The sequence below is a fragment of the Bos indicus genome, chromosome 19 (assembly GCF_029378745.1).
Source record: "Bos indicus isolate NIAB-ARS_2022 breed Sahiwal x Tharparkar chromosome 19, NIAB-ARS_B.indTharparkar_mat_pri_1.0, whole genome shotgun sequence".
NCBI classification, from domain to species: Eukaryota; Metazoa; Chordata; class Mammalia; order Artiodactyla; family Bovidae; genus Bos; species Bos indicus.
In genome coordinates this window covers 49,747,629-49,762,489 of record NC_091778.1, presented here as the reverse complement: position 1 = coordinate 49,762,489, position 14,861 = coordinate 49,747,629, and the positions used below count along the sequence as shown (strand labels likewise).

At 44.7% G+C, this 14,861-nt stretch overlaps 1 protein-coding gene across 2 annotated transcripts in view; it reads left to right on the top strand.

The window, feature by feature from the left end:
• Positions 1-14,861, top strand: part of TEX2 (testis expressed 2) — a 113,839-nt gene that overhangs the window by 37,465 nt on the left and 61,513 nt on the right. For both annotated transcript variants that reach the window (XM_070773794.1, XM_019980840.2), the window contains exon 2: positions 9,976-11,638. In XM_070773794.1, coding sequence (XP_070629895.1) covers positions 10,001-11,638 — 1,638 coding nt within the window. In that variant the 5' untranslated portion in view covers positions 9,976-10,000. The remainder of the gene's footprint in view (positions 1-9,975; positions 11,639-14,861) is intronic.

Genomic DNA, 14,861 nt, shown 5'->3' with positions numbered 1-14,861 from the left:
GGCTTGGTTAGAGTAAATAAATTTGCTTGAGGGTCAGATTCCTACCAAGTTAGTAGAACTGAACACAAAGGTCTTGTTGATTCCCAGATTCTAGATTACTTTCCAGATGCTAGATTACTTCTTGAGTATAAAAACAGATTACATACATACATATGATGTGACTCATTTTATAAAAATGAATCTTTCTATGTCTTAGTTTTCTCATGGGTAAGGTGTGGGGGATGAGTGGCTAGTATTAATACAACTAGATATTCTGAAATTAATGTTTTATTTTAAAGATTTACATACACTTATTACATGTAATTCCCTCCCCCCCACCGAGATTATGAAAGTATTTGGGATTACCTAACTAATAAGATTTGGAAATACCTAAAAAGTAGAAAATAAAAATTACTGATAAGCCTGTTACATGGAGAAAACTAGCATTAATGCCCCTCCAGTCCTTTTTTTGCCTGGTGTGTGTAGGTGTGAACATTACTGAGGTACTTAATAGTTACTGCAGAATTGGTTTCAGAGAAGTTTTTGCTGATTATGTGCCGATATAATAGAGGGTTTGTCTCAACATGCCCTTGACATCATCCCATGTTATATTTTAATGTTGAAGTTTGGTGACCAAAATTGTTTCATTGATTTGTTTCTTGATTCTTTGTTGTATGTAGTCAGTTGAGCTTTTTTGCTGTTGGCCTTTTGAACTTTCGGGTGAATTGGCTGTTCCTGTGCTTGGGAAGTATCTGCTGATGATGTCTTCCTAAAGTTGACCGTTGAAGACCTTAAGCAAGACTATTAGAAAGTCCTTGTAAGCAGAAGTTTCCCTCTGCCCGTTGGAATACGTTTTTCTTACAGGGATGAATTCGTGGTCTGTGGTTAAAACTTGACTTCCTAACCATTTGGAATTTGCCTTTAAGGTTTGACCTGGTGGTCCAATGGTTAAGACTCTGTGCTTCCACTGAAGGGGGTGCAGGTTCGGTCCCTGGTGAGGAACCCAAGATCCTGCATGCCTCACGGCATGATCAAAAAATCACTTTAAAAAAAAGTTTGATTTTAAAATATAAGGACTGATTGGTGAAATGTATACAACTTCTTATGCAACTTCCTGAGAGTCTATAATTATTGCAAAATAAAGTTCTAAAAATTCAAAGAGTATTAAAACTTGGGCTCCCTTCTGTAACTGAGCTTGATAACTCTGACAGGAAGGGCCCATGGCAGAGGGAAGGAGCAATATATGACAACAGACCCAAAGCCAAACAGTAGTTGGGAAACTGCTTTTGTTGTTTTTGTTTTTCATTTGGAAATAATCTGACTTTAAATGTTTGTGAGAGTTTCCTGGCAGTCCAGTGGTTAGAACTCTTTGAGCTTTCACTGCCAAGGGCCTGAGTTCAATCCCTGGTTAGGGAACTAAGATCCCACAAGCCACATAGTATGGCCATAAATAAATCAATTCAGTTCAGTTCAATTCAGTTGCTCAGTCGAGTCTGACTCTTTGCAACCCCATGAACTGCAGCACGCCAGGCCTCCCTGTCCATCACCAACTCCCGGAGTCCACCCAAACCCATGTCCATTGAGTCAGTGATGCCATCGAACCATCTCATCCTGTCGTCCCCTTCTTCTCCTGCCCTCAGTCTTTCCCAGCATCAGGGTCTTTTCAGATGAGTCAGCTCTTTGCATCAGGTGGCCAAAGTATTGGAGTTTCAGCTTCAACATCAGTCCTTCCAGTGAACACCCAGCACTGATCTCCTTTAGGATGGACTGGTTGGATCTCCTGGTTGCAAAGATGAAAACTGAATAAGGAACTCCATTTACTCTTTGTCAGATTCACCCCCTTAATAACCTTTGACCCGATGAGCTCTTGAAAAATGTGCTCTTTTGTGACCACAGTCACTACCCTCTGCTCATCCTCCTGGATTTTCAGCACCACAGTCTCCCAGGTTCCAGGCACTCACCTGAAGAAAACTATTTACATCCAGGTTGCAGACTTCCTAAGAACCTACAGTGGTTTTGTTTTCTAAGATTTAAGTATAAATCCAAGCACTTAGGCTTCAGAGGCATTGAGCAATTGATTCCCTGCCTCTGAAATCAAATATTAATCTTCCTGCCATGCCTCCAGTACAGCCCTTCAGCTGTAGCCGACCCAGTCGTTTAGCAACTGTCTTGTTCTATCTTGATTGACTTGTTTTCATCTCAGTGCCTTTCCATATGCTGCTGTTTCACATCCGGCAGATTATTTTGTTCACATCTCTTCCTCCTAAGTCACATAACATGGTTTTTCTGCTGAAAAAAAATTCCTTCTTTATTCTATTAGCGCCATCTGATTTGGGCATCTCTATCCTGAGTTTTCATTACTTCAGGGTTGTTTTGAACTTTCATATAGATGTCATCATATGACATCTGTTGTCTCCTTGAGATCTCCCCACCCCCGCCCCCCATGGATGGCATCAGGATTATCTTTTATAAACCTCCGTAGGCCTCATGTAGCTGTGCCAAAGGTGTGACCTGGTTTTGAAAGAGTTACTGCATTTGGATTTCATTACCAGAACCATCCAGCAGTCTATAAAGCAAAATTCTCATCACATGGATGCTTCTGAACCCCTTTTTTCTTTAGGGATGTGGCCCTCTTCCCAGGTGGGCCTTCCTCATAGTAGGTGTAAACGTCTGTGCAGTGGCTGCAGAGGGTGAAGCTGTTGTGTGTTAATCGTATCAACCTTGTGTTGTGTTGTTCTACTAGGTTGGAAGAGACTCTGAGTCAGTCTGGGAACCTAATAACTGATGGCATAGGAGTTCCAGGTTTCTCACCGTCAAGGTCTAAGTGCCTTGTGAGGATGCCTGTGCTGGTAGTAGAGTACCATCTTCTCTCTTTCTTCTCTCTTTTTAAATGAAGCTAAGGCTAGCGCTAGTTCATTATCTACAATGTCAATATTGATTTTTGTTTGTAAGGTGGAGTATTAACAGATTAGAATCTGTTGGCTGCTGGCAGTTCTCAGCTGCTTCATTGAATTTAAATGAATCAAGGGATGGCTATTAAGATGTACTTGAGATTTTTAGGCTAAATCAGACCTGCCTATACTAGTTGTTCTTGACCAGATCCACCACTTCCTCTGCAGCATCAAGGTGGAAAAAAATGAGTCCTGAGGCCCTTCTCTACTTTTCATAAAACCACATCCTATTAAAAGCTTGCACAGATAAGAGATGTTAGGACATCCTCTGCAATACAATGCAGCTTGACTCTTCCTCTGCCAAGAGATGCTTTGGAATTAAGACTATTGACTGACACAACCCATGCTAGCAGATGGTGCCCATACATCATATGTCCAAGTGCAAGCTTGTCCAGAGACAACACGTATCTTAACGGGCCAGATTTTACAAAGACGAAGAATTTTCACAATGATCTTGAAGGATTAGGGATGCTCCTGAGAAATGGGGCATGTTCCAAACCAGGCTTGCCTCTTCAGATGCTGTGTTACTGTGCTCTCTGCATCTGGAGACAAGTTTAATTTCCAGTCACAATTGCTCATTTCCCTCCACTTTTTCCTTCCTCCAGCACTTCCTCTAACCTAGTATATGACTGAGAAATTAATAATAATAATGTTGATGTTGATAATAATAATGGCTACATTACTGTTTGGCTGTTATAATGTGAGAGGACCGAGGAGATGAGTTGCTGATGAGTGGGTGGCCTGGAAGGAACTCTTCTCTTTTCATGGCTCTGTAAGATCTTGAGATTGAATTGTTTCAAATACAGCTAGAGGCAGGAAGGGCAGTTAGCAAACTAGTCCAGAAAACTCACAGAAAACAAACCTGTCAGATTCAGAGAGGTTGTTATATCCAAGTTAATAAATGCCAACAGTGAGTCTTGAAAGAGTTCTTCATTTTTCATTGTACAATCTGATTTATTGTTGATTGGCTTTTCGTGGACTAATTAATGATGATAAACTTTTTGAGTGACTAGAAATAAAATCAATTTCATGGATGTTTGCTATCCTAACTGACTTCACTGAGGTTGATATCATGGAGTTCGTGATATCCATGGGAGGGCATGTTTGTAGGGCAGTTGGCTACCAGCTTCTTGTTGAGGCCTTTGTATTTTCTGAATTCAGGTTAGATGGGAGCCATTGATATTGATTTGTTCCTTATTTTTAGACTGAATAGACTATGATCCTGCATCAGTGCTGGGGTGAGAAACCCTTATTAGAGGCTTTCTCAGTCTTAGAGCTATGAACATCTTTACAAGGCATAATAACTTTACTGGAAACTTACAGTGAAGACTCTAATCAAGACCCATCCCCAGAATGGTTCAAGATACTCTGCTTCCTTGAAACAGACCTGACTAAGGTTCAGAGAGCATTTGGCTCTAAATAACTTCCCCACCCGCTAAAAGTATGAGAGCATAAATGAATGCATCTGCACAAACACTAAAGAACAATGTGAGCTTTTTGAATTTTTTTAGTCAGCATAAGTGGTTCAGAGTATTATATTATTTCACTCTAAAGTTGCAACTGGTGAAATTAAAGTTATTTTTAAATTATTGTTGTTCAGTTGCTCAGTCGAGTCTGACTCTTTGTGACCCCATAGACTGCAGCATGCCAGGCTTCCCTGTTCTTCACCATCTCCTGGAGTTTGCTCAAACTCTTGTCTATTCAGTCAGTGATGCCATCCAGCCATCTCATCCTCTGTCATCCCCTTCTCTTCCTGCCTTCAACCTTTCCTAGCATCAGGGTCTTTTCTAATTAGTCAGCTCTTTGCATTAGGTGGCCAAAATATTGGAGCTTCAACTTGAGCGTCAGTCCTTCCAATGAATATTCAGGGTTGATTTCCTTTAGGATTGACTGGTTTGATCTCCTTGTAGTCCGAGGAACTCAAGAGTCTTATGGTAAAATATAAATAACTTAAAATTTACCTGTTTTTAAGCGTACAACTCAGTAGCAAAAGTATATTCACATTGTTATGCAACCGGTCTATGGACTTCTTTCATCATGCAAAGCTCTATATCCATTACAAAACAACTCCCTGCTTCCCACTCCCCAGCCCGGGTAACTGCCATCCGACTTTCTGTTTATTTGAATTTGAGTACTTTAGATAGCTCACGAAATGGAATCACTCAATATTCGTCTTTCTGTGATTGGCTTCCCTAGCTTAATGGCCTCGAAGCTCTCAGATCTAAGTGAGGGCCATTTGCCTCTGGTTCTCCTACTCCCAGGTAGATGTAGCCCTTTGACGTCCCAGCTCATTGGGGAACACTCTCCAGTTAGGGCTCCACCTCAGCCAGCCCTGAACTATGATTTCTGCTCAGAAGATCCATAAAATGAAGGTGCCAATTTGGCAGAATCATCCAGTGGTTTGAGGGCAAGAGCAGCTTCTGTAGGGCTCATCTCTCTGAGGTTCTTTATTCCTTCTGGCTTTGTGATTCTTTACTCAGTTGTTGAAGCTTCAGTGCTTTTCAGTTTTTTTTTTTTAAAAATATTGATTTCATTGTTAGTTGTTTTCAGCAGAATGGTGGACCTGAAAAATAGAACCTGTTTTCCCAGACATCAGACCTATGGCTTCTGGTGTTTATTAACATCACCTAGCTCTTGGACACCCATCCATTCTGGGGCTGGATGGGGTTCATATTTGGCATACTTTGCTCATGACCAAATCAGCCTTTTGTTTAAACATACCCCTGGCAAGAAATCATCCTAATTGACAGTGGAAGCTTTAGGCCCTCCCCTCACAAGACTCAAAATCAGTGTTAAAACCCAAGGTCTTGTGCTGGTGGCTTTGGAAAAGGAGACCTGGTGAGAGAGAAATGACCTTTATTGACATTTCAGTTCCTGAATGCTTGAGAAAAGGTTGTCCTCGTTTATTTGAGTCCAGTTATAATTGAGTTGAGATAGTAGAGGGCAGGAGGCTACTTTTTTATGATGCTAGATTATCAGATGGATAACTAATTCTTATTTCCCAATCCTGCTGGTCACATGCTAGCTGTTGAGAACCACGCTCTTAGCTCTCTCCATGCCGGTGCATGGAGGGCCAAACCAAGGCCAGGACAAGCAGGAATAACAAGCATGCATGACACGCTTGAGGAGGCAGATCGCTGTGGTGGCGAATCAGGACATGAGTATCAAAAGCCCATGTCTGACCGGCTCCCCACCCCCTCCTCATTCAGTGCTGTGTCCTTGGCACAGTCACGTAAAGTTCCGGACAGCAGTCAGGTGCTTTTTCCCTTGACCTTGGCTGTAGGAAGGTCAGTTTTACTGGCCCCAGCCGCCCGCCCATGAAGGATGGAGAAGGGGGGCTTGGAGGACTCCCTAGGAGGAAGACGGAGCAGCCACGTGGTGATCAGTTTTGTCTAGAACCCAATCCATGGACTCTGGTTCCAGGACATAGAGTTATCCAGCAGTTTGGGTCCTTGAAGCAATCTTTGTTTATCTGACCTAGCCCCCTCATTTGCAGATGAGCAAAAAGGCTATAAGATTTTCTTATTTTTAAAAAGTTATAGTGCTGCTTTAGCCTCATGTGGCTTGTTTTAGTAAAACCTAATTTGGGAGAGTTTATTCCAAACCTCTGAAGCCACTGCTTGAGCCCTACAGAAAGACGTTAGCAGTGGTGAGCCACACCAGCACCTAACTCTTCAGGAGGCCCAGCTCAGGCCCAGTTGGCTGACACAGGCCACTCAAGATGACTGTTCTCTTGCTCTCTGTACATCCCCTGCTCTACCAGTGCCTGCTTCACCTACACCTACTCACAGGACTGACCCACCTGCATATTTGCCCCAGGCCCCAGCTAGTGACTGTTCTTACCAAAAGGGGCGGTAAGGGGCATGCCCCGATGCTAGTTTCCCTGGTTACCAATGAGCAAACCTGATGTCAATTCCCCCTATAACTAGCAATCTCCCCTTCCCTTTGGCAGCAAAGACTGCTGCCATGTCTTGCTCACCACCCATTGCACATGGTGGATATCGCTCCAGAACCTTGCTTCAGACATGTAAACTCTCCCATCCAATAAACCATTGATGTCTCCCTCACTGAGTCTGGGCTGTTTCTTCTTTGGTCTTGAAGCTGGGCGAGTACAGCATTGTAGGCCTGCAGGGTGCAGCCCAACAAGATCTGAAGACAGTCTAGTCAGAGATCAGTTGCTGCTACTGCTACTGCTAAGTCACTTCAGTCGTGTCCGACTCTGTGCGATCACATAGACGGCAGCCCACCAGGCTCCCCCGTCCCTGGGAAAGTCAGGAGGCCCGACTATGTGTTGGTGGGTTGGGCAGATGGGCCCCTAATGGCCCTGTCTGGTTGCTGAGACCACAGGCTTCTGGAAGCACTATTGTTGACCCTTCTGGACGGGGCCTGACTTTGCCTGCAGATTCCCAGACCATCCCACCTCAACTCCAGAAGAGCCTCTCCACTCTTGCTCCCCGGATGACTCGCTTCCCTGTTCAGCCCCGGTCATGCTCTCTGGATTTGCACCTGTGCCCACTGTCACTTTCACCACCAGCCTTAGAGTAGCAGAGCCTTTCAGACCATCCTTTATGTTATTAAAGCAATTGAAATAGCTTAGCTTTCAGCCTACTGAGAATTACCAAAAACCAAACTTTCTTTTTAAATTACCTCTATAATTTTATTTTAAAATTACCCTTGTAAAAGTGAAAGTGGCTCAGTCGTGTCTTTGCCACGCCATGTACTGCAAGTCCATGGAATTCTCCAGGGCAGAATACTGGAGTGGGTAGCCTTTCCCTTCTCCAGGGGATCTTCCCAACCCAGGGATCAAAGCCAGGTCTCCCGCATTGCAGGCAGATTCTTTACCAGCTGAGCCACAAAGGAAGCCCAAGGATACTGGAGTGGGTAGCCCATCCCTCCTCCAGCGGATCTTCCCAACCCAGGAATCGGACTGGGGTCTCCTGCATTGCAGGCGGATTCTTTACCAACTGAGCTATCAGGGAAGCCCCTATAAAAGTCGGTGACCGTTAAAATGAAAAATGTGTTTTGTACTTGGCATTTTTCTTCTTCCTAAGCCAATAAACATGTTGGCTTTGAGATAACAGGGAAGGATTGTCCTGGACCAGCAGCTGTGTCTTTCCAGCTTACTGCCAGCTCCTGGATTTGAATGTTTTGTCTGATCAATAGAAATTCTTTTTTCTTGGCTCCAATGGAGACGGGAGAGCCTGAGGATCATGAAGGAGCTTGGACAAAACTCTATTGAAAAGTTTTTATGAAAGTAATTTCTCAATCAGTAGTTTGAGATGTGTCTTTCTTGTGACTGGGCTCTTGAACTGTAGTTCTTGTCATCACTGGATTATTGCCTGTTTCTGGGAAATAGTTTTTCCTGCCCTTCCTCTCCTCCCCACCCTGATTTTTCTCCCCCATCACCTACAAACAAACACAGGTTTACTTTTTCTTTTGTTTTGGTAGTCTTAGTTACTAGAATTTTGAACCTGAATGTTTGGTAGAAGACTTAAATATAGGAGTTCTTCAAAGTAAAGGAGCAGGCAGCACAATGTTGACTCTATGGCAGATTACCAGGGTAAGTATCAGATTGGGTTCTGTACTCTCACCTGTAAACATAAACATAAGAGTTTGAGATTTGGACAGTCTCTAAGTCATTGGTCCCTCGTTTGACAGATGAAGATTCTGAGACCCAGAGAGGTCTTGGCTTGTTCAAGGTCCCACCAAGTCAGCTGGAGAAGGATCAAGTGTCAGAAGCCTTGTTTTCTGGCCCCGAGGCTGCCCTTTCCTCTCTTCCATGATGCCTCACTCATGCCGGCCCTCGCCCCCAACACCCACCCTCCGTCCTGGACATGGAGAATAGACCCATGTGGCAGGACACACCATGCCCATGCTCGTCTTCATGCCTTCGTCCCTTCTTTCTAATCAGGCCTGTCCTGCCAGCCTGCCGTCAGTTTAAAGGAGCAGGCGGGTGTCCTGCCTCCCGCGCTGCTCTCACCCTCCTCAGAAGGCCTGCGGGTCACTCCTCAAGTGCATTTTAGCTACTCTGACAGTCGTGCTTTCCAGATGGTGGTGTTCATTTCCTTCTGGTAGGACCTGTCATGATGCCTGGTTTCCTATAAATGGGCCCTAAGTGAATGGGGAGTGGGGGACGGTGTCATGCACTGGGTGTCACAGGTAGGCTTGGCTTCTTTTGCTTTGCTGCTCAGCTTTTCGGGTGTCTCTTATCTCCACAGCGACTAAGCAACGTCGCCTCCGTGTCTCTCACCCCAGCTCTTAGCAGAGTTCTCAGTTGGTGGTAGGTTTCAGCACTGAGACTTCATTTTCCTGCCCTTGGATTCAGCTGAAAATACAACTTTGCTTTATCTTGAAGTCTTAGAAATGGCCATGTCTTCATGGCTGCCTAAATACTCAGGCCTCAGGGTACCTACCATTTGGGAAATAAGCCAGCCGGTCACAGCAATTAGTTTGCAGATGTCCCTTGCCACCCTTGGTTACTCTGCTACTTATTTGCAGTGTCAGGCTATATGAACATTGGTGGGAGACACAAGCCAAATAATTGTTAGGATTGCTGTGAAAATTGCAGTGAAAGCCATAACCCTCCAGGATTCACTTTTTATAGCCAGAAAGCCACTGGTGAAATTTTTGTTCCGAGATCCTCAAAATCGCCAGGATGCTGCATTTTATCCTGTGGGAGTTCTGAACTAATGCTGGTAACAACTGTCGTGCAGGTCTTTCGAGCCTTGCAGTATAGAATTACTGATAGAAATGGGCCAGTTAACAGGGAGGAAACAACCACTTAGATGTTGTGAAGGAAGACAGGTTGTATGGCATTTATAACACGGGTGGGTAGTTTGCTCATAAAAGAGAATGCCTCGCTGGAATTTATCTGATGAAAATTAAACCACTAAACCTGCTTAAGTGAGAAAGGGTGGCCATCTGCCAGGTAAAAGTATTATCACCATTTAGAAGTGAGCTTTAGCCGCACTCTGGTCCACACAGGACAGCGTCTCCCGTGGAGAAACCACTTTCTGACTTTTGGGTTTTCTCCCTGTTTTCACAGAGCCTGAGCCCTTGTGAAGCCGGCGATGACAAGTCTGAATGGTCGCCATGCCGAGAAAACCCTTGACATGCCAAAACCATCAGCCCCCAGAGTGCACGTGCAGAGGTCCGTGTCCCGAGACACTATTGCCATCCACTTCTCGGTGTCCGGGGAGGAGGAGGAGGAAGAGGAGGAGGAGTTCCGGGAGCTCCTGGAGGAGGGGCTGGACGACCAGACCGTTGTAACGGGGCTCGAAGCCAAGGAGGACCTCTACCTTGAACCCGGGGGTGGCCATGACCCCGCTGGCCCCGGCGCCCAGCTCATCCTGGCGGATGGCCTGTCCGTGTCCCCCGCCGTGGTGCCCGTCTCCGAGAACACCGTAAAGCTGCTGGAGCCCCCTGCTCCGGCCGCACAAGTATTCGGTACAGTGCCACTGGCTCTGTCCCCGGGGTCGTCCTCGTCGGGGCGCATAGCTAGCTCTCCCAGCGTGTCCTCCCTGTCCGAGCAGAAAACCAGTTCTTCCTCCCCGCTGTCCTCGCCTTCCCGGTCGCCCATCCTCTCATCCAGCGCCTCGTCCTCCACGCTTTCCAGCGCCAAACCCTTCCTGAGCCTTGTGAAGTCCCTGTCGACCGAGGTGGAGCCAAAAGAATCCCCCCACCCGCCCCGGCACAGGCACTTGATGAAGACGTTAGTCAAGTCTCTGTCCACCGACACCTCCCGGCAGGAGTCCGACGCCGTGTCCTACAGGCCCCCGGACTCCAAGCTGAATTTACACCTGTTCAAGCAGTTCACGCAGCCGCGGAACACAGGTGGGGATTCCAAAACTGCACCCTCTTCCCCTCTGACGTCGCCTTCCGACACGCGCTCCTTTTTTAAAGTGCCCGAAATGGAGGCCAAGATCGAAGACACTAAGCGACGCCTCTCGGAAGTCATCTATGACCCTTTTCAGCTTTTCAGTAAGATTATAGGGGAAGAAAGTGGCAGCCACAGGCCCAAAGCCTTATCTTCAAGTGCTTCCGAGCTCTCCAATCTGTCCAGCCTGAACGGTCACTTGGAAAGCAATAACAACTACAGCATCAAGGAGGAGGAGTGTGACTCCGAGGGGGAGGGCATGGGGAGTGACCCCGGCGTCCCCAGGAGCGACCAGCCACAGTCCTCCGAGGAGCCCGCGAGAGAGGCGGAACCGAGGAGCTCCCAGGGGAGCGGGCTGAAGGAGGGAGGCCCGAAGACCAGCTCCCTGGTTCTTGAGAAATGCTCTTTGTCTGCCTTAGCGAGCAAAGAAGACGAAGAGTTTTGCGAACTATACACCGAGGACTTTGACCTGGAACCGGAGGGGGAGAGTAAAGCTGAGAAACTCCCAGAAGGCCCTCTCAAGCCAGAGGGGCTAGCGGACGATGGCCCAGCTCTGGACAGTGACCACGAGGTGGACTCGGCCGCGCAGCAGCTGGAATTACCCGTCAAGACGCTGGGCTGCTTTGTCCTGTGCGTCTATGCGTACCTCATCCTCCCCCTCCCGCATTACGTGAGCGGACTCTTTCTGGGCGTTGGCCTTGGATTCATGACTGCAGTCTGCCTGATTTGGTTTTTTACACCACCAAGTGCTCATAAACATCACAGATTACATAAACATCTACAACACTGGAACCCAAGATCTCTGGATATCAAAGAACCTGAGATCCTGAAGGTAAGCCTCTCTGCAGCTGCTGGCTGGCATCCAGCCTCATTGTAGATCTGACTGTATCCTTTTAGTTCACTGTCTCCACAAGTGTTTGCTCAAGCAGTGTTTCTAAGACTTTGGGATCTCCAGGCACCCAAGACTTGTTTGGTAAACCTCATTCTAGCTCCTGTTTTGCCAGTTCACCAGGTAGCTTCACAAGGATCTCCATAGCTCTGGAGCATTTCCATTCGTTTCCATTCCAATCTCTCTCTGAATTTGCCAGGCATTTGCTGCCTACTGAGGATTCATGGTAGCTGAGTCTGTTACGGTTAAATATTCATGAGGGTAGTGCTTCTCTGGTGGTCCAGTGGTTAAGACTCTATGCTCCCAATGCAGGGTGCTTGGGTTCGATTCCTGGTTGGGGAATTACATCTTGTATATTACAGTGAAGACTTGGCACAGCCAGATAAATAAATAATTAAAAAAAATTTTTTTTGAGACCCTGGAGCAGGGTTAAAGACTCCTGGAATACAAGAGAAGGGAAGGAGGAAGAGAAGACGGATTTTAATGTCAGGGTTGGGCTGTTAACACGCTGCTCTGTGCACAGTGGGGCTTGGGCTTGAGAAGGAGGCATTACCTTTCTGTGCCTGTCAGATTTTAGGGTTTGGACCTCCCGAGGAGTGCCTGAGGCAATTCATTGGAAAGAAAATATTAGAGCTTCCATTTGTATTTATTTCCATGTATTTTAAAAGTTTCTGGTGCTTCTATATGTTTCATAATATACACAATTGAAAGCATAGCTGTAGCTTATATAGGTCATAAGTTAAGCACATATACTTTTTTTTTATATATGTATTTTTAAATTTTAGTAAAATACTCCTAACAAAATCTACCATCTTAACCATTTTTAAGTGTACAGGTCAGCAGTATTATGTTTAATATTCAGTCACATTGTTGTACAACCATCATCACCATGCACCTCCATATCCTTTTCACCTTTTAAAACGGAAACTCTAAACCCATTAAACAATAACCTCCTATTTTCCTGGCTATTGCCTAGCTCCTGGTAACCACCATTCTACTTCCTTGTTTTTTTTTTTTTAATACTCTAAATATGTCATATTAGTGGAATTACACAGTATTTGTCTTTTTGTGACTGGCTTGTTTCACTTAGAATAATGTCTACAAGGTTCTTCCCTGTTGAAGCATATTGCAAAATTTTATTCTTTTTTAAGGTTGCTATTGTATGTATATGCTAACTACATTTTGCTTATTTCTTCATCTGTTGATGGACACTTGGGTTGTTTCTACGTTTTTGCTCTTGTGAGCAATGCTGCTATGAACGTGGTTGTACAAAGAGATGTTTGAGACCCTACTTTCAAGTCCTTGGTTTGTGTACCCAAAAGTGAAATTGCTGGATCGTATGGTAATTCTAGTTTTAATCTTTTGAGGATCTGCCATACTATTTTCTACAGTGGCTGTACCATTTTACATTCTCACCAGTAGTGCACAAGGGTTCCAGTTTCTCCACATCCTTGCTGACACTTGTTATTTTCTGATTTTTTGATAATTCAAAGCTTGTTTGGTTTCTCTGTTAACAGGTTTTTCCTCCTCTCTGTTTAAATGAGTGCTCCAAAAAAGGGCACCATGATCTCTATTTACTGCAAAACAAAAACCCCACAAAACAAGGGGAAGAACTCTGAGTGCAAAATACTGTTTGTTCTGCTTTATTTTTTAATTTAATAACCTTTTCCCCTTATTTAAAAAAATGCACGATCAATGTTTAAAGAAACACAGAAAACTCTAAGGAAAAAATTATTCTTTATCACAGTAGTAGGAGGGAATTATAGTTAATGCAATATATAATACATACATATACATATTTGGTGTATATCCTTGTTTTTTCCTACATTTCTACAAATATGAGTACATCTATCACACATGAACTCTTTTTGTTTTGGTTCAATGGGATCATATACAGACATCTCAGATATATTATGCGTTGAGTTCTAGACCACCACAATAAAACAAAATACTGCATTAAAGGAGTCAGACAAATTTTCAGTTTCCCAGTGCATGTAAAAGTTCCGTTTACACTATACTGTCATCTGTAAAGTGTGCAATAGCATTCTGCCTAAAAAAACAATGTATGCACGTTAATTTAAAAATACTTCAGGAGACTTCCCTGGTGGTCCAGGGCAGACTCCCATGTTCCCAGTGCAGGAGGCCCGGGTTTGATCCCTGGTCAGGGAACTAGATCCTTCATGCCGTAGCTAAGAGTTGGCACAACAACAAAAAAGATATATGGTGCCGGAACTAAAGATCCCCCGTGGTGCCATGAAGATTGAAGATCCCATGTGACTAAGACCCTGTGCAGCCGAATAAATAAAAATACTTCATTGCTCCCCAACTTTGTAAATCTACTGTACTTCCATAAAATATATATTTTTTAAAAAGTTATTACTGAAAAAATGTCAGCCATCAGCTGACAGTGCAGGGCTGCCACAAACCATCAATCTGTAAACACACAACGTCCGTGAAGCTCAGTAAAGCAAAGCGCAGTAAGATGAGGTATGCCTGCGTTCTGCACTTCAACCTTTTTCCCCCCTTTCACATGGCAATAGGTTAAGAGAGTGTTTCTTTTTTAAGAGAAGCTGGTGCTCAGTCTTGAGGCTGTGACACACTTAAGTGTAGCATTCATGTAAGAAGTGGAGCAAAAGTGATCATTATGCATGGTTGCTAAGCTTTTTCAATAAGGGTGGTGCCGCGTCTACCTGAATTACATGCCCTGTAAGTTAGTGCTAACTTTAGCAAAGAAAAATGCTGCTTACACTGCTTCCAGTGCCTAATGACTGACTGCAGTATTCCGTTTAAACTGATTTGAGCTCTTAATTGTCTTGGGAAGATTTTAATTTAATCCGTCGATCTTTAGTGCTGAGACTACAATTTACTAAGTTTTCTACTAATTAGTCAAGAATTTACTAACTACACAGAAGATGCCAAAGTTATGGCACAGTGTGGTTGCTTTGATCTGATAATGAAACAGTAAAGGCAGCACTACGAAGCTGAGCACCGACAGGGGCCTGGCTGAATGCTGGGTACAGTATCTCATTTAATCCTCACCACCGCCCTCTCCAGTTAGGTAACGTGCTCATGAGGATGTGGACGCACGGAGAGGGTAAGTTACTCGTCCAAAGTCACCCAGGGGAGCCAGGCAGGACTGAATTTTTGTTTTCTTTTTAAGGAAGGT